This window comes from Callionymus lyra, chromosome 3, assembly GCF_982586985.1.
Source record: "Callionymus lyra chromosome 3, fCalLyr1.hap1.1, whole genome shotgun sequence".
In the NCBI taxonomy this organism is placed as follows: Eukaryota; Metazoa; Chordata; class Actinopteri; order Syngnathiformes; family Callionymidae; genus Callionymus; species Callionymus lyra.
In genome coordinates, this window is record NC_141820.1 from 40,514,558 (window position 1) to 40,533,993 (window position 19,436).

General features: G+C 39.7%; 1 protein-coding gene across 1 annotated transcript in view; it reads left to right on the forward strand.

The window, feature by feature from the left end:
- LOC148084989 (chemokine-like protein TAFA-2) overlaps positions 1 to 14,523 on the forward strand; it is a 66,536-nt gene extending 52,013 nt beyond the window's left edge. Inside the window, exons 3-6 of the mRNA XM_087786033.1 lie at positions 3,674 to 3,826; positions 6,697 to 6,821; positions 9,059 to 9,107; positions 13,095 to 14,523. Coding sequence (XP_087642159.1) covers positions 3,674 to 3,826; positions 6,697 to 6,821; positions 9,059 to 9,088 — 308 coding nt within the window. The 3' untranslated portion in view covers positions 9,089 to 9,107; positions 13,095 to 14,523. The remainder of the gene's footprint in view (positions 1 to 3,673; positions 3,827 to 6,696; positions 6,822 to 9,058; positions 9,108 to 13,094) is intronic.
- Positions 14,524 to 19,436: the final 4,913 nt, after the last annotated feature.

Genomic DNA, 19,436 nt, shown 5'->3' on the forward strand with positions numbered 1-19,436 from the left:
TGTTTGTACAGGCCTTCTTTAAATTTTGTGTTTATGTGTCATTGTGTTGTTTTGGCCTTTTAAAGTTTTTAATTTTGTATGTATTTTTAACTGTGTACTGTTTTGTTGTTTAAGCGCTTTGTGACCCTGTTCTCTGAAAGGCGCTTTACAAATAAAACTTACTTACCTTCACCATGTGATAGTTAAGGGCCTTCTCCGAGATGTGTTTGTGTGTTTAAGTTCAGTCCTGGTTTCCACATGACAAATCTGTGTTTCTTAGTCATGACTGACTCCTGAGGACATTCTAAAGTTTACTCATGTGTCTCAGATCAGAGCACTCACAGCTTCCACAACTAATCAGGCGCTAATAAACGTGTGTTGTATGTTTGACTCGTCATACATGTTCCACACTTGTTAGATTACGTGCTAGATTTATAAAGACACACTTGAGCATTGTTGTTCGTTAATGTTCCTCGGTCTTATATCGATTTTGATAAAATGATCACTTGTTTTTTGCTTTCTGAAAAGAGCCAGTTGAACAACACGTTTTCTCATTATGTATGCCATATGATAATTTATTAACATCTCGTGAGCATTTGCTGTGTAATTTGCACATTATTTGTGTTGCGTGCTACTCATGGGTGACATCTGAGCAGTATTTCATCCAGTGCCCAGTGAATACATGCACAGGTCATTTCAGACAGCTTTCTCGCATGCCTGTTAAAGTTAGCCTGTGCTCTTCATCAGAAATAAGTGACTCACTCGCTTCGTCTGCTCTCATGTCAGTCAAGATTATAATTACAAGATTACATGTCAATGTTTTGTTCATTATGCAGCATTGTTTCAATTGCAGTTACTTTTCAGATATGCTTTTCGCACATGCCTTGAATCACCTTTGTTCTGTATTATTTGTCTATAATTGATAGTGTGCAAGGCTGCGTGTGGTTCTGATAGCTTGATAAGATGTCACTTAATTTATTGGCACTTTACCACTTAGCTTGCCCAAGGTCAGATTTTGTGAAAAAGACCCCTCGAACTGTTTGAACTTCCATAAAAAAACGTAATGAAGTTAAAGAATCCTGCAGAAAAATGACCTTCATGTTTGATTTACTGAAGCTCAGACCCTATTTTATAACAGGATGTGGACTGTACTTCTCCATTAAAATATGTCAGCAGTAAAAAAGACGCATGTGTTGCCCGAAAACAAAAAAAAAGTCTTAGTTGCAGTAGTGTGTTCTTAAACATTCCTGCGCATACGATGTTTCTATCTTTTAATTCATCCGAAACAAATCCCCAGCTCCCTGTCGCTCCTGACAACCATCCATTTTAATACTTGGAGCTGCGTGCCGACCCTTCTCATTAAGTTCTATTTGTACAGCGGGAATTGCACTCGGTGAGCTCATCATCAAACCCTAATTCCTTTTTTTTGGAGGTAGAATTTTTTTCTGCACACAAAGCCAGTAGTGTTTAAAAGCAAAGCAGTGATTATCATTCACAACAGCTGCGTGGAAGATCTAAAGTATGCATCATCTGCAGTTTTCTCACTGTCTCTAGAGACGTCATATGAAAGCGGCTCAAACTGAGTAATTTCAGCAGCGCGGCGAGTCAAAAGGCCTATCACTTCTCCTTCTTTAAGCAATCTTAGCTGCAGGATTTCAAGGATAACAATGTTTAAGCGTCACCGGAGAGTGCTGCCGTGGTGTTTATGCAGGTCCAGGAGGCGGCCTCTCCTGACATACCTCCAACAAGTCAACACATTTTGTTAAAACAGTGATGACGAGAATATTTAATTTCAGTGAGAAAATGCTTTGTCATATACTGCAGCACTGTGAATCTGAGCACACCTTCTACTTTGGTGAAACTTCTACTCATGTATGAATAAATGAACATGTATAATCTAGTTGAAAAAGTTATTTTCAGATGTCAAACTACACACTTCCACCTGGGTCATTTTTAAAACTGGTTTCTCACCCTCTCTGAGGACTATCAAAGACTTGCTCCTTCTTACCACTATTCTGTAAAGCATGGACTCACCAGAGGCAGCCAGAGGGTATTTTTACGTCTTCAAACACGTCTGTCGGGGATTTCTTGCTTTCGTGATCTGGCAATTGTCAAATTGCACTGTCACGCTATGACGGCTTACTGGGACAGAGTAAGCTGTTCAGTGACAAAAGCCTATCTCCCTCTAACACACGCCTCAATCCTGCAAACCAGAGGACTTATGTTTACATTTCCTGACGCAGAAAAATGCACAGTAATATTTGACTTTGGTCTCAGAGCGGTGTTTGGTGATTGTCAGCTGTCATTGCAGGGTGCTTCTCCGTGTTTTATTTGGAAACTCTAATTTAAAACAACATATCTGTCTTTTAATTAAGAGTGGGATCCCATGAGTAGCCAGGGATGTGGGAAAAAAAGATACAAGTGACAACCTAGTATGGGATTGATCCATAGATGAAAAAGTATGTAATATATTATCTAGCACTGCTTCCTTCCTTCCTTATTTTCCTGGTTCTACAACAGTCTTTTTTCAACATTAGAACATAAACCCTTAATATGTGTTTATTATGGAATACATTCAATTGAAATGGATTGATATTTGGATTTTCATGGAATTTAAATGTCATCAGTCTTTAGTGAATGAATTGAATTGGTCAAAAAAAAAAAATATTGATTAAAAAAAAAAAATTTTGAAGTATCAATATTGAGCTCATATTTTGACACTCCTAGTTACGCTTAGGTTATGTCAGTCAATTTAAAGGGCAACTTATGTGTTGATTTAAGTGTCTCTTAAAGGGATCTTTGACATCTATTATTCTCATCAGTATGTGTCTGTTTGTCATGAATCAACGCAGACTCTCTTCAATTCGAGTATCATCCAATTTCAAGTAAAAAGGAAACTAGCAGCACAACATAGTTAAATTAGATGCTCTTACATGGTGGCGTACTGTGAACAAGCCCAAAGGACTTTGCTCGCCTGTAGATAGACGCAGGACTTTTCCTCATAAACAGGAATTAGAAGCAATGTGTATTAATTATGTGAAACACATGCCCTTCAGCAGCTCTACTATTGAATAAGACATCACAAGGAATAAAGACGGCACTTGCCTTCACATGTGTTAATATTTATAAGCCCACATTCAGACTGGAGACATTACCGACTACTTAAAGGATTCTGCTGCATTATAATAAAATAAAATAAAGTTTTATCAAGTAACAATGAAGAAGAGTTGATGTCAGTGAATAAATCATTTTATCATTATCAAACTCATTGGAGTTTTCCTTTAACAAGTCTTAGTGTCTAACTCTTGACCTATTCCATGATCAGTCTTGACCTAGTCCTAACAGTATGATTGGAGTGATGAACATGACGTTTGGCATTGAATGAAGTGATGAAAATTATTATTTGAAGGTTTGATGTCAGGGAAACCATCACAAATATTTGATTCTGATAATTTGGCAGTAAAATCCTCAAGCTCACGCTTTTGTCTCAGTGGTAGAAACACAAAAGCTGTCAGAAAGACACAAGTCTTTTTCTCCAGCAGCTGACTCAGCACATCAGTGGCTCAGAATGGCGACTTCTCTTAACCCTCATCTGAGCCGCCGCACAGCTGTGAAGTCTCTGAAACCTTAGCGGTGGTGAAAGAAACTCGTCTGCTGAGACTGACTTCTCTCCTCTCTCTGCTCCTCTCTGCAGCCCACCAAGTCCGGACGGGCACCTGTGAGGTCGTGGCTTTGCACCGCTGCTGCAACAAGAACAAAATCGAAGAGCGTTCTCAAACTGTCAAGTGCTCCTGCTTCCCCGGTCAAGTGGCCGGCACCACCAGAGCCGCCCCGTCCTGTGTAGATGGTACGATCCAGCGACTAAATATTTCATGCCGACTTTTTCTTGCTGATGGCCTTTTTTCCAAACTTTTTGCTGAGATTTTGATTACGACAGCAGAATCGAGGCAGCTGGGGGAGTAATGAGATAAGGCCAAAGATGACATTTGTATTTTTATGAACTCCCTTTTTAAGTGTTAAAAAAAAACGAGTTGTCTCGTGACATTTTACTGTTTAAATAAGACTGTAAAAGAGAAGTGAAAATGGGTCTCAGTGATTCACAATGAGCGACAGTTGCGAGGTAAAAATGACATTAAATTACATAAATCTTGATTAAGATGATCAAATTTGAAGGATTATTTCCTTTTCAGTGTGAGAACGCAATAGTTGTAGCTTTGAGTGCTAAATTGGTTAGCGCTACTTATTCCTGGGCCTGGTGGCATGAATCCTTTCTATGCACAAATTTTCCACCTTTCTGGTCAGCTTAAAGATCGAATCCACCCTCAGGCGCCACCTCGCCAAGTCCGATTGACATTGGATCATAAATAACAACAACAAGGATGACTTTGGCTGCCTTTTTTGTTTTCTGTTTTGAGCCAAGTTGTGAACTATTAAGGGAATTTAATTTCACACACATATGTTCACTTTTCCATTTTTTTTCCTTCACTCTTGTGTTTTTTTTTATAGTGATACTACCATCTGCTCGCCATTGACATGATGTGCATTCTCACTCCATTGAGCTGCAGGAAGCCCGGACGGTGTGATACAAATTGATTCCCTTATGTTATAAAATGTCCATTCTGCACGATTTAGTCGGGCGAGGCTGTGGCGCAGGTCATAATAAGCGTCCTCTTCATTAGGAAGAACACTAATGCTGCAGGAAGGGGACGTGAAATGTAGATAATGACCTGCGTAATGTGCAGAATCTCAATGATGTCGTGCTGAGCGCTACCGTGGGAGCTGCAGGGAAATTAGCAGTGCAAGCTTTTTGCCATTAAATACTGGCTAAGTGGCGTTATGTGTATCATTCATTTGATTATTTATTCTATTATTTTCGGACAAAAACCAGCTGCCGAGGCTTGGGATAGATTCCGTCTCTTTTGTCACAGTGTCGCTCATTTTTATGATAAACCTCCGGCAAGAATTTTTAACATTTACTTGAAAAGTAGAAAATTGGAAATATTTGATTAAAATAAAATTATGAATAAAATAAAATTACTGATTTTTTTACTTTCTTACTGTATTTAATTGTCTTTTGGAATATTTCAAATGAGTAATTATTCTCTCTGATATTTCTCTATAATACTTTTTTTTCTACTTAATGCTCTGGGCTTTTATTATAGGCCTCTTGGGAGTATTTGGGTACGTTTGTCAGGGCTTTAAGGATAGATTCCCTTAGGGAGATAGGGATGGCAAGTACATTTATGGGTAAATACAACTTTAAAATCATCATTTTTTGCTGTGTCTCAAATTGCGCACTTCTCTAAGTGCACTGCACTACAGTACACTGTAAGACAGTGCACTTAATTGCGCAGTGATCAAATCTCAACAGGGTAGTACTGACTCAAATCAAATTAAAGGAAATTACTCGACAGATTCTTCTTCTACTACTTTTTTATGCTGATTGCACCCTATCATTGACACTTGCCAAAAACAAGTTATTTGGCTCTGTTTCATTTTGTTATTACTGTTGTGTAGTTTTGTAGTAAAATGAGTGTTTCCTTAAGACACTTACAATGGAATCTGCTTTAAAGACATAACTTTCGTTTAGCGTCCCCTACGTCACTCTAGCCCTATTCCCATGGGATAAGTATTACCTGTGGACCTCTGGTAATTTGTAATAATAACGGAGAATGTCTGAGTTTTAATCCCATATGTGGGTGATAATACTAGTCCCGTGCGAATCCGTATGTCTGTGTTTGTAATTCTGAATGCGGCATAAGTGCCACACTAACGCACTTCTAGGCACTCGCCATCGTGTTGATATTTACTTCCGCTGTTTTATTTTGAAGGGTTTTAAAGGGAAGTTGATCGAGTTCGTTGTTGTTCGCTTATCCTGTGCGAATGCACTTAAAATAACACAGAGGAGAGGGCGTCATTTACAAAACACAGAGGTCCCAAGGTAATACTTATCCCATGCAAATAGGGCTTAAGATGTCAGCCGTGAAGCTTGGAAAGTTTTCATCGATCCACACTCAATTTTTCTGTCCAGTTGAGTGCTCATTGGGCACTAAATTTTCGCACACTGTTCATCTGGACGCACTTGTACACTTAAAATAATAAGTGTAAGTACAGAAGTGTGCGATTTGGGACGAATAAATGGGCACAATAAACATGGAAATAAAGAAATAAGAACTCAGAGTCATATATGGTTGTCATTAGAGTTGATTAGTACACAGCTGTTATCCGTTGCGTTGTTAAGGGAGCATAAGAGTATGAGTTGAGGGTCAAAGCATGTAACAATTAGATTCACTTACAGGAAGTCATATTCATAAAACTAGTTGATGGATTATAATAATTAAGTTGTTTGTTTTTTGTTATCATCAGTAAAGAAAATTACATTATACTCTGTAAATGTATTACTTATAATTAATTATTTCATTTCGTTTTTTGTTTTGTTTTGTCTCTTAGTAGTTGGTTTAATTATTATTTTAACATTTCTGGCGCTGTTTATAATAAAAATGAATGAGGGAACGTTTTTTTAGTGGATTTATATATATATAAAAAAGCTGATTTCATCACCACAAACTTATTAAATGCATTCCTACGACAACTGTAGCTAAATGTGAACTGTACTGTTGCAAGAATAAGATGCTCAAAAAAATTGGGATCAAAACTTTCATTTTCTTTTTTCTTTAATTTTACATATTGTTCATTATGGTTGACCCTGTGTTTTAGCCTCTATAGTGGAGCAGAAGTGGTGGTGTCAGATGCATCCGTGCCTCGACGGAGAGGAGTGCAAAGTTCTGCCTGATCTGAAGGGCTGGAGCTGTGCAACAGGAAACAAGATAAAAACAACTAAGGTAAGTGCAAGATCCTGCGAAGCCTTACTACCACACCAAAGTCACAAAGGTGGCGCTGCTGTTGCTGTCCAATATGTTTGCGGTCACCAGTTGCTCCTCCACCTATGGGAGCTTGTGATCAATAAGCTGCCGTGTCTCCTTAGCACTTTCCAGACACTTTGAGCACCGAAACTGGCAATCACGCACTCCAATTACTTGCTTTTAACTTTGTCACACGACACTGCTCTCCTTTGTTGGGTTATGATGGGAGCTGCCTTCAGTCCTGCCTCCCTCCTCAATTATTTAAAGTGCCCACACCACACCTGCTGGGGTCTGGAGCCTGCAGCTATCGATTCAGGGACTCGTCGGGACCCCAAAATGATTTTTCTTCTTTCTCATGGCCAGAGTCTTATTTGAATGTCAAGTAAGGTATTTGTTGGAGTCATGGAGTTCACAAAGAGATCGCCTTGCTCGTGGGCTTTGTACTAATTTATATTCCACTATGTTGGGGACCCATGGCCTATTGCACAAAAGTAGGATAAGGGATTAAGTCAGGCTATCTTGGTTATCCTGGCTCAACTTATCTATGATCATGATGCACAAAGCGGGATAGAGGAACGTGGGATATGTTTTGACATCAGTTACCATGGAGATTTATTCTGTGGAGCTAGCCTGCTCCAGACCAGGCTAAGTTCCAGGATCTATATGATTTCATCCTTTATCTCAGTCAGAAGTCACCACGAATCAATTAATATTTATTACACTGCACACTTCACACTCTAAAACATTCAACTAGACCAGGGGTGGGGAACCTGGTCCTAAAAGACACCTCCTAAGACACCTGATTGGTGAAAATGTGTCCTCTTGAACGGTTGGAACAAAAACCTGCACTCACTGCGGCTCTTTGAGGACCAGGTTCCCCACCCCTGAACTAGACCCTCTGTAATTATTAAAATATGTGCGATCATTAATTTACATCATTTTAGATAACTGATAATCTTCGATTTTGTCATTTACACTTTTCCACAGACTATACACAAACCATATAGATACGCGAAGAGTAAAATGATGTTGCTTTATATGGATAAACCAAAGCTAAAAAAAACACAGATTTGTGACAAACTGTTTGCCTTTCAAAACTGAACTCCCACAGTGGAATAAGAAATGAACAGACAAAGATGCAGGAGCCTCCATATAGGCCTGTATACAATGAGTACTAACAACTCAATCAAATCAGTGAAAATAACACATTCATTTGCCTTTGCAGGACATATTTAGCTTAAGTTCTCAACTTAAAGTCAACTTAACAAAAATAATCAAAACATACTGGTCTCAGACCAGCCAACCACTGTCTTCATACGGGAAGACGGCAGCATTGACCCAGTCTATCAGTGATAGCACTGTAGGGGGCGCATTTCTTCTTCATGCAGGCCACATGGTGGAGGACAGCACAGGCCACAATTATATCACATGTCACGGCAAACACTCAATGGTTCAGGCACTGAAAGCCTATCTCTAGATAGTGCAAGAGACAAAAATCATCACCTCTGGGATTTGAACCCAAGACCTCACACACCAAGAGCAAGGGTCATACTCCTAGCCCAGGGGTGATGAACTGGTCCAGAAAAGGGCCAGGGTTATGTAGGTTTTGGATCCAACCAGTCAAGCACATAGAGTTGAACCAATCAGGCGTCTGAAGACAGTAATCAATTAATTGTCTGTCAGGTGTTGCTTGTTTAAGCCGACACCTGATTGGTTAACTCATGTATGCTTGACTGGTTGGAACAAAAACCTACACCACCCTGGCCCTTTTCTGGACCAGTTTGACACCCCTGTCCTAGCCCATCAAGCCATGAACATTTTTTTTTTCTTCCTATAGCTTAAAAGTGAGTTTAGAAGCATGAGACAAATAGAAAATTGTTTGAATTAAGCAATGTTTCCCGTTTTAATTTTGTCTTTGAGTACTTCATAGGCTTCTAAAGGATGTCTTGTTGCCCTTATTGCCATAATGTATCAGTGAATCTGTGATCAATTGCGGGGTCTAGTTGAGGAAGCCGTGTGTTGCATTTGCATTGTTTTAGATTCATCAAACCCAACTTCCTTACTTCTCCTGGATGTCTTAATCCTACATTTGTACAATAGGCCTGAGGTTTTCAAAATAATATTGACAATAGTAGCTATTAACTATTAGTATATGACAATTTTTTTTTTTTGTTGAACTGAAAAAGTTAACTGTTTCTATATATCCTCTCTTGCAGATATCAGCCGACAGAGACCAACTTTGGTAACTTCATCAGGCCCTTCCAGGTAAATGTGTCTTTCTTCAATGTTTTGCACGCATCCTCCAAGATATTGTGAAAATGCAGCCTGGCATCATGAAGGGAAGAAAAGTGTACGACAACAACAAGCTGTTCAAAGCTTCTGCAGCTCTCGGGGGATTTCTCAAGGAACCTTTGAACTCAGCCAGAGAAACAAGTTTCTTACGTTTCCAAATCTGTATGAAGCAGTAAGGGGTCAGATATCTTGCTTTACCACCTCTTCCTTTCAGCAACAAGACAATATAAAGCAGAAACCTCCCTGTGCTCACAAAGGCCTGTACTTTGTCAAACTTGAACTTTTTATGATGATCACATGTTAATACTCTGAGACTTGTCTTTAAGAAAAGATGGCAAACAAAGATGAGATGCACTTGAAGTATGTATGTGACATCTAGGTGGATTAGGACCTTTATTTGTTACTGTGCAAAATCAAATCAGTCAGTCATCTGAATCTGAAGCCCGAGAAAATTTGGGACCATGGTGAGTGGAGTTGTGTTGTGAATGTGTTGTGAATGAGGATGCTTGTGCACATGTTTTTTGAGGGGTTTTACAAATTTTTATTCAAAAAAAGAAACTGCTTCTTCAGTCCTTCAGGATGAATTTCAGCAGAGCCTCATCCAGCACCTGCTTCCTAGAAGCTTGATGGTTAAAATGAGACAATAAAGTAACATAAATGAATTATGAATGAAGCAATCTTGAATGTTTTGTGCAGTGTCTGTATACCTGAGTTCATCCTGGATGTTTGCGGGACTTAATTTTCGTGCCTGGCGCGATAGTGCCTCACATTGAGGTGGTGGATTTATTCAAATACAACAATTCTGTCGAACAGATTCAACACATGAGTGAATTGAGTGAATGAATGAATTTGAATGAAAACTGACCAAGGGAAAACTTTGAGAGGAACAGGACGATACGACACGAAAATTAAAACAAATACCTTATTTTCTGAGACCAGATCAAGGTGGTCCCACATGGTGGAAACCTATATTTTATTGTTTTTTACTGTTTCTGCTGACAGATGCGCTTCCTTTTAAACACAGTTTGGCGATGCAGTCCGGTTACTGGTCACCAGACTTTCTTAAAGCGATACGCGCACCGCCTCGGGTGTTGCTCTCTGAGCTCGACCCATGCGTCGACGCATCAATGTTGCCGGACCCATCACTAGTTAGCGTGTTTCTGTGAGGTCCGGGAATGAGGCTGACCAAAATGCGGAGTGGAATCACCAATTTACCAACAAGTTTATTCAGACTTTCCAAGGTTTATGGGGCATGCTCTGGTGTCACAGCCTCAGTGACTTCATCAACGATACATGTCTCTTCACAAGAGAAAAGTTGGATTGGCAGAGAGAGGAAGAGTTTATTCATCTTAACGAACTTTGTCCTGCTGGCTGCTCTGCCCTGTCCCTGTCGTCTTGAGGGTGGTTTGGCTGTTAATAGAGATAGTTGTTCATGCAAAGTTATTCAGACCAAAGAATTCACTTCTGATGAGTCTCAGATGATCTTGGTTGGTTCCACAAGACTTTTCTATTGTGTTTCAGTCTTCTTGAAGGATTTAAGTGAATTTTTATCTTCAACTATACAAATGGAATCTGTTCTGGAATCCAGTATTTTAGTATATGCTTTTATATTTAATTTTATATATACATGTATATATTTTATTTATCTTTTGTTGTATGGTTGTGCGTCACTGTGTTTGTCTTAAATGCTGCAAAACCAATTGCCCCACAGGGACAAAATAAAAAATCTTGAATCTTATTCTTGGAGACATTAATCTTCATGTTGATGCATCACATCTTGCTCTGCTAAAGAACTTTTAACTTTGACTGAAGCCTTTAATTTTGAGCAACATGTTTCTGAACCCACTCACCAAAAAGGCCACATTTTAGAATTAAGTTTTTACTCTAGTCAACAGAACCTGGAAAACATTGTGGTACAACATACATTTTAATAAAGTGGTATGATTATGATCATTTGAAGTTTAAAATCTATTGATAAAGACTCTGCAGTCTGGTATATGTACCACTTTGACGGGCACGACCAAGTGTTTCCAACATCAGAGCCCAGGAAATCTTTTTGCTGATTCTACCCATGACCATAAGCGTCAGCATGTCAGTGTGTCATAAGAAAAATATTAATTATTAATACCAAACATGGCTATTTTTATTACGAAAGTGTGTATGATGTAACAATCTCACCTGCTTTTGACATGCAGCATTCAATCTCACCTAGAAAAAAACATAGAATTGCTTTTAGGATTATTTACATGATGGGATGTGCTGAAGGTTTATGATAACTATGCTTACTTCACATTTGAAGTCATGGGCTTGAGAGGAAGGTTTGATGTCAAGCAGGTCTGGAGTTCTGGGCAGTTCTTGCAGGTCACTTCCATGCAAAAACAAAACAAAAAACATACTAGTGTTTCTTTTGCAGGTACGAGGAATAAGCAAAGATCTCTCCCCTGTACATGAGGGCACAAAAGGAGCACTCCATGGCGACAGACTGCTAGTTCCAATCCCTCCTCATCCAGCTTGCTTGCTGATCTATGGGATGTCTCTCTGGCTGCAGACCAAAATTATGATGTTCAGATTATGATCAATTTTAAATATAAATGAAGATTTTCATTACATGTTTAATTTTGCTGTGGATGTAGCTCACGATACCTGTGATGTCATCATCCATTGCTATGAAGACCCCGTTGAAAATGGGTTGTTCCTCTTCTGCTCCAGTTTGAAGAAGCCCGATCAGAAGAACCTATGGCCTCAGGGGTTTTACGCACAAAAAATGTGCTTGCCCCTGATCAGGAGTAAGAGAACACAGCCATGAGGGAGCCATTGCTAATGTTCCAAGACTGTGTGATATTTCCCCAGCTTGATTTGCTGCTTCCAGTACTGATGTTTGGAAATCTGTTAACAGCTGGTTCCAAATGTAAATGTTTCTTCTGAACTGAACATTCATCTGCCAATAAGGACATGGCAGCAATCGAAGTCTGAGTCAATCTCTCTATAATTTCAACCATTTTAGCTAAAGTTAGAAATCTTCGAAAAGACTCTCCAACTGAGAAGACTATGCTTCGTCTATTGGTTGTCGAATTATTGTCAAATTAGAACCTCCAAAATTAGATCAACCACGGCAGCAGCTTGGAATATGAACGACTCTATGATGAGAATTTATTCCCTCCTGCTTTGACAAACATCCTGAATTTGAGGAGTCACCTGACTTGACATGTTAATAGCTTGACGAATCGCGCCTTTTCTGTGAAATGATTGATAGGCCTGCTGCTGCCATGCTGCTCCGGTTTTGATATTGGAACCGAATGAGTCTGCCAGACCCTTTTTCTCTTTCCAGCTGACAAAAATGTTAGATCGATATGTTTTTCAATTTTCTGCCATGACAGGCAATTTTATATCAATGAGGTGCAAATGTGGTCTACTTGGGCCTGTCGGCAATCTTCACAACTTTTAAAAACGCCTTTTCTTGCTACTGACACGTGAAGAGAATGATGGTCTCTCATGCATTCAAGATATACAGGTAAACTTACAATGTAGGAAAAGGACTTGATAACTTCACTTCAACGAATTGTATTGATGAATTTCCAAACATTTCTTAAATTGGGTAACATTTTGTTTCAAAATTCTATATTAGCAGTTAGTCCATGACAAGCACAAGAAAACACGTCAGAAAATTCCTCTGCATTTTTTTCAGCAAATTTATGACTGCTTTGAAACACTAAACTTAAAGGTTATTGCAAAAGTTACTAATAATTCAGAGTTCTGGTTGCTCCCAACAAACACATTTGACTTTAAATTCCACACAATCCCGAGTGTAAATATTCTCTGTTGTTGAATTATGCATTAGATGTTTTCTTTGACTGGTCAGTGAGTGTGGGCGGCCTCCTTCTTCATCTTCTACTAAAGTTTAGTTGTTACTGTTTGAATAAAATACTCAATACTGAAGGATAACATGTTTTCTTCTTGCAGGTAAATGAAACAGGACGATTGAAGACGAACACGGAGGACCCCTCTTGTAAATACAGACTTCTCAGTAGATCACCGCTCACCTCTGGAAATATATTTTCTGGGACTCTTCAAGACTCTTGAAATGAAGAGCAGCTCTGACTAGAGACTGCTTTCTCACTTGCTGACTTTGAAAGACTGGGCTTTGTGGGTTTAACTCGTCAACAAATATAGCAGACGATGACATTGGCCATATTGTAAGTGCAAGAGAGCTTTGGACAACAAAACATGTTTCTGCATCGGCCACATGAGTTTCAAGACACACCGGGTGCAGGAGATCTTTATGTGCTGCCATGTTGACCAAGTGATTAGTTTTGATGAAGAATTTAACAACATTGCTTTCCTCATTAAGACCCTTCCTGCTGATTCTCTCTTTCCCTCTGTCTGCATCAGGCTTAAACGCCACTTTAAGAAAATAACCGATATCAAGGGTATCTCTAAAGTCCAGGAGTTAGTCCATACATTAGGACTAGAGTATGATTTAAATGTTATCAGTCATATAGAAATAAATTGATAACAAAAATGGGATACTTTCGGGGAAAAAAAGTCAGAATGAAAGACAATCGTTGTTGCCTTGGATGTTATCATTAGAGGGTAAGTCAGGGGCTACAGTAATGCTTCATAAAAGGGTAAAATACCCTAGCCTTTAATGTCACACCTCTCCAGAAAAGAGGTCAGGGTCAGGATTTTGTTTATGGCTAAGATTCTGTACTTGGCACTTGCCTTAAAGCTAAAAATTTGATAATTAAAACGCAAGGGCAATTGTTTAGCTAATTCAAGATTTAATTTAGGTTGGTGGATGTGTCTGGCCACATCTATTCACACTAATATACAAAGTCTTCTGCGGGACCCCCAGGGAATGGATGGAGGTACCATATAACTAACAGTGATCCTTAAATGTCCACAACATTAGAAACAGTTTACTGATAGTTGTTTCTGTTTTTTTCTCAATCATTAGTCTTCAAATGTTAACATTGCTGTCTGATATTTCCCCTGGCAGTGATGCTGCTCTGCGTCTACATCTTTGTTTGACGTTTTTTGTCCCCTCGCATCTGAAGAGAGTTTATGTGAGCTGTTATCGTAGTTGTTGCCACATGAACAGGCATTTTTATTCATTGCTTTTATTTGTTTATTCCCTTTTACAAGATCTCTATGGGGGGCACCTTTGACACGTATCCAGTCACAGAACCCCAACTACACACTCCTATAGACAGCTCAGAGTCAAAAATTACCTCTGTTTGTCTCAGACTATGGAAAGAAACCAGAGTGCCTGGAAATAACACCAGGGAACCCTGTGCAGCTTACTACCACTACCGTTGGAACATGGAGAAAATATTTGTTGTGCTACTCAGTGCTCCTGTGTCTGGTGTGTTTTTGATATCACAAAACTTGTTAAGATGTTGTCAAACATGTGACATCTTCAACATGATTCTGAAAATACAGATGTAGTTGCTGTGAAATAAAATGCTCTGAATACAATGTAGACACTTTGGTTCTCTATTCACTGTGAGCCACATAAGTTAATTCTGTCAAAACCACATGGACAGAAATTTAGGTCTGTGATCTATGAAAATCACTTAAATTATTTTTTTTCTTATCCATCTGAACCCTGGAAACAATAAGAGTGGACTGTGGAAATTCAGTTGCCAAGATCATTGCTGACACTTCCCTCGTCTGTATAAGTGATGACATGAGTAATATCTGTAATAAACTACATCTTTGTATTACTCGTGTGCCTCTGGAGAGGAAGTCTTTCCTCTTTTTGGGGAAACATTTGTTAAGAATCCCTTTGGAGCAGGAGTTGGTATAGTGGTGGAGTTTGGGTTAGATGTACACGGTGTTGGAAAAGTCTAATTTAAATGTAAACTAGTTAAAAGTTCAGTTCACCAATTTAAGAATGAACTAGTTCAGTTCATAATTATACATTTTGTTTTAAGTTCACCGCTCCAAGAATTAACTAGTTCATAGTTGATGTTTTCTATATGTTGCTGTGTTCTTTTTCAAAATTGTTGCCAAAGCCCATATTTAACCACAGACAGCAATTATTATATCTGTTTTAACATTAAAATATTTATCACATTTCATTGTCATCAGAAACTATTTTACATTTAAGTATTGTAAGAAAACATAGGAATGCCATGTGTTGTTGTCAGTGGCGGGCCGTGCATTTCACAAATAGGCCTTCAGTGGCGCACTTTTCAATGAATCCACCTCTCAATAACTACTTTAAGGATCTTTATACACCACAGGGATCTGACTGTGTACTGTTATAGGTCAATAAGACGTTCATCATCAAATGAACACAACATCAGTTCTATAGATAGTTCAGTTCATCAGATATATCAAAATATCACTCCAACTACAGTCTGTGTGGGTTCCATGGCCACGACACACACGCTCTGCATCGAAACTTAGTAACACAACAGCCACGTCACGTCGAGAGTTTCGCGAATATATCAATGATCGACACACAACAGTTGATCACCAGATCCTGCTGAGAAGACTAAGGGATGAAGTGGGACTGTCTGGGTCTGTGTTAGAATGGTTCTCATCTTACCTTTCTGGGCGCAGTTTTAGTGTATCTGCCAATCAAATGAGGTCTGAATCGGCAGATCTGTTGTGTGGAGTCCCTCAAGGTTCTGTTCTGGGTCCTTTATTGTTTTTGCTGTACTTGATTCCCCTTGGTAAAATCATTCAGAGATTTCCAGATGTTTCTTATCACATTTTTGCTGATGACATCCAGCTCTACTGCTCTTTTGACCCAACTGAGCCCCAAAGGCTGAACAGCTTAGTCAATTGTTTGCTAGAAATCAAACAATGGCTGAGTGAAAACACTTTACAGCTTAATGTGGACAAAACTGAAACTCTGGTGATTGCTCCTGATGATAAGATTCCAGGGTTGAGTCAGTACTTGGGTGACTTAGGTCAGTCTGTCAAACTGAGCCTGAGAAACCTGGGTGTTGTATTTGATAAAGACATGTCTCTTGTTCAACACTGCCGAAAACTGACCAGAAACTGTTTCCTTCAACTGAGAAAAATCTCTAAACTTAGGAAAATGCTGTCACAACATGATCTGGAGCTTGTAATCCATGCGTTTGTTTCTTCTCGTCTGGACTATTGTAACAGTTTGTTTTCATGTCTTAACAAGAAGGAGCTGTCTCGTCTGCAGCGAGAATTCTGACCCGCTCAAGTAGGAGAACTCACATTTCTCCGATCCTTAAAACTCTTCACTGGCTTCCAGTTTCTTTCAGGATCAACTTTAAAATTCTGGTTCTTACTTTCAGAGCTATTCATGGTCAGGCTCCTCCTTACATCACTGATCTGATCCAGCCTTACACCCCAGCTCGGTCTCTCAGGACCAGAGGAGAGAAATCTTTTCAGGCTGTTGCTCCTAAGCTTTGGAACAATCTTCCTCTCTCTTTGCGCTTGATGGAGTCTACTGACTCCTTTAAGAAACATCTTAAGACGTTTCTATTTGTTCAGGCTTTTCCTTGAATTTCTCGAACTCCTGTGTTGTTCTCGGTGTTGTCTTGATCTTTGAAGTATGTACTGTTTTGAGTATTGTTTTGATTGTTAAAGCGCTTTGTGACCCTGGTCTCGAAAAGCGCTATATAAATAAATATTACTTACTTACTTACTTACAACAGCCCAGACTAAAGCGCCAGCAGGGTCTCTGACGCCCGGGAATGAGAACCGATGAAATCAACCAGAATAAATGTCTTTAGTGAGGAAACACTGAAGTGCCCCCCCCCGCCCCCCCAACACCCCCGCACTGCGTACTGCTGTGACAACTGCACACACACTGAAGCGACACACACACACACAAGCAACACTATTGATCTCATAAAGCACAACATTATTTAGAAAAAAATGCATTTACTCACGTAGTTCATGGAGAAAATAAATAAATTCTTTGAAGCTCGTAAAAGACTTGTCTCTGGGTTACCATAACTTTCTTACTTTCTACAACGTCCAGCTTTTCTTGAAATATCCTTCTTGAAAATGGCTTTGCAAGTTTATCCGCTACCAGATCAAGCTGTTCAGCCATTGTGTTGAAAAAAAAAACAGCGAATAAATCCAAATCAACGTTTCAGCTCCATGTCACTAGTGTCAGTGCTATCCAATCAGACGACATGAACGTGTAATGTGTCCAACGCGTTCAGCGTCACGAAAGCTATGTGAAGAGTAGCTGCCATAACGCTGACGTTGTGTTGACAACACAAATCTTATTGGTTAACACAATCCTTCGGCTGCCGTTGATTTCAATGTACAATAGCCACTTTTGAAAGTACTGAAGGCCTCGGGTAGATTTCTTGTGGCAACACAAGATTAGATGAAAGCTCTCACATGAACGTACAATCCCGAAAGCAGTACGCAACTTGTAAATAAAACAAGAAGAATAAAATACAATGAAACAAGTGACTCCATATAAACCTTTAATAACTAAAGAGTTCATGATCCAGACATTTAATTTTGAACCCTTAAGAACCAGCGTCACACATTTATGTAAATCATCAATACTCTACTTTAAGTTACTGATTTACAGTTTTATTCTTGTTAAACTCATTTTGAGACGTTTCAAATAAGCCCCTGATCGTCTGTAAATCAAGTATTCGCGTTAATCATGGATCATGAGATTAATAAAAAAAATTCCATTCCTCTCAAATGTTGTTCACAAATCTCTAAATCTGTGATACTGAGCGCTTCTCCTTTGCCGAGATGATCCATCCCCCCCACAGGTGTTGCATATCAACATGCTAAATAGACAGCATTGTTATTGCACAGGTGTGCCTTAGACTGGCCACAGTAAAAGGCCTCTCTGAAATGTTCAGTTGTATCACACAGCACAATGCCACAGATGTCGTAAGTTTTGAGGGAGCATGCGATTGGCATGCTGCCTGCAGGAATGTCCACCAGTTTTTTTGATCTACTAGATGAAGATAAACAGAGAGATTGTGAAATTCAAGGATCAGAATGAACATGTTCACAGCAGCGTTAATCTGGCAAAATACATTACGTTCAGTTCACATTCTTCCAATATTTGTACTAGTTCATGAACTATCGTTCATCTAACTTGTTCAGGTACAACACTGGATGTGCATACGACTTTTCTTTCAACTTTGAAGAAATCTAAAAGGTTACTGGAAGACTGGACGTCAATATGCTTTAGATTTTAGCAATTAAACCTCTTCTTCTCTACATTATTTTAGCAGTTGCAAGGATGTCACACAACAGTGGCTTGTTGAGCTCCTTTTAAAAAAGCCAACAACTGTTATCATGTTTCAACCCTGAAAATAGTATTACTGCTGAGGTCCAAGTTGAAAGGTTTGTCCAAAATAATGATTTGAATGAGACCCTGGACCTGACCAATCAGGATGTTTTCCAAATATGAATATGTCTCTTTGTCTTCAGTTTAAGTAGTAGGACACTTGCTAGTTTCTACTTCGCATCTTTAACTAAGAAAGGTGCTGACGAGAACGGCAGCCTCTCCAGTAGCTCTGCAGCAAGAGAGCAGCTTTTTGACCTTCACAGAGACGTGGCTCACTCAAGTGACTCCAGACGCTTAAGTGGACCTGCAGGGCTTCACCATCGTAAGAGCCGACAGAGACACACACGCTTGCGGTAGAGGAGGTATCATCATGTACATGATTAAACGCTGGTGTAGCCTGGGACAGGTTACTGTAAGAAAGTCTTGTGTTGTCAGAATTTAGAACTTTTGGCTGTCAGCCTGCGACTATACTATCAACCACGCAGGTCCAGTCACGTAATGTTGTGTGTATTTACGTTCTTCTGAGTGCTGCGGTTGACAACAATACTTCAGAATCAGCACACTGATGCTCTTCTGCCTCCCTCTTCAGCTCCACTAAACCTCTTCCCAGCATCACCTCACTCCAGGTCAGGATGTACTTCAGAGGATGCGTCCAGGGAAGGCTGCTGGTCCTTAGAAGGTGTCTGCGCTGAACTAGCTGAGCCACTCCTGCATGTTTTCGACCTCAGTCTACAGCTAGGGAAAGTGCCAACCATGTGGAAGACTGTATCGTTCCAGTCCCAAAAAATAGCCGGGCCAGCAAGCTGAACAATTACAGACCAGTGGTACTGACTTCACAGCTGACAATGGAGCGACTGGTCCTCAAACATCTCAGGCCACAAGTCCAGCACGCACAAGACCCCCTGCTGTTTGCGGACCAGCCCGCAGTTGATGTAGAAGATGCCATCCTTCACCTCCTGCATCGGACCTACTCCCACCTGGATAAAGGAAGTGGCTCAGTGAGGATCCTGTTCCTGGACTTTTCTAGCGCCTTAAAC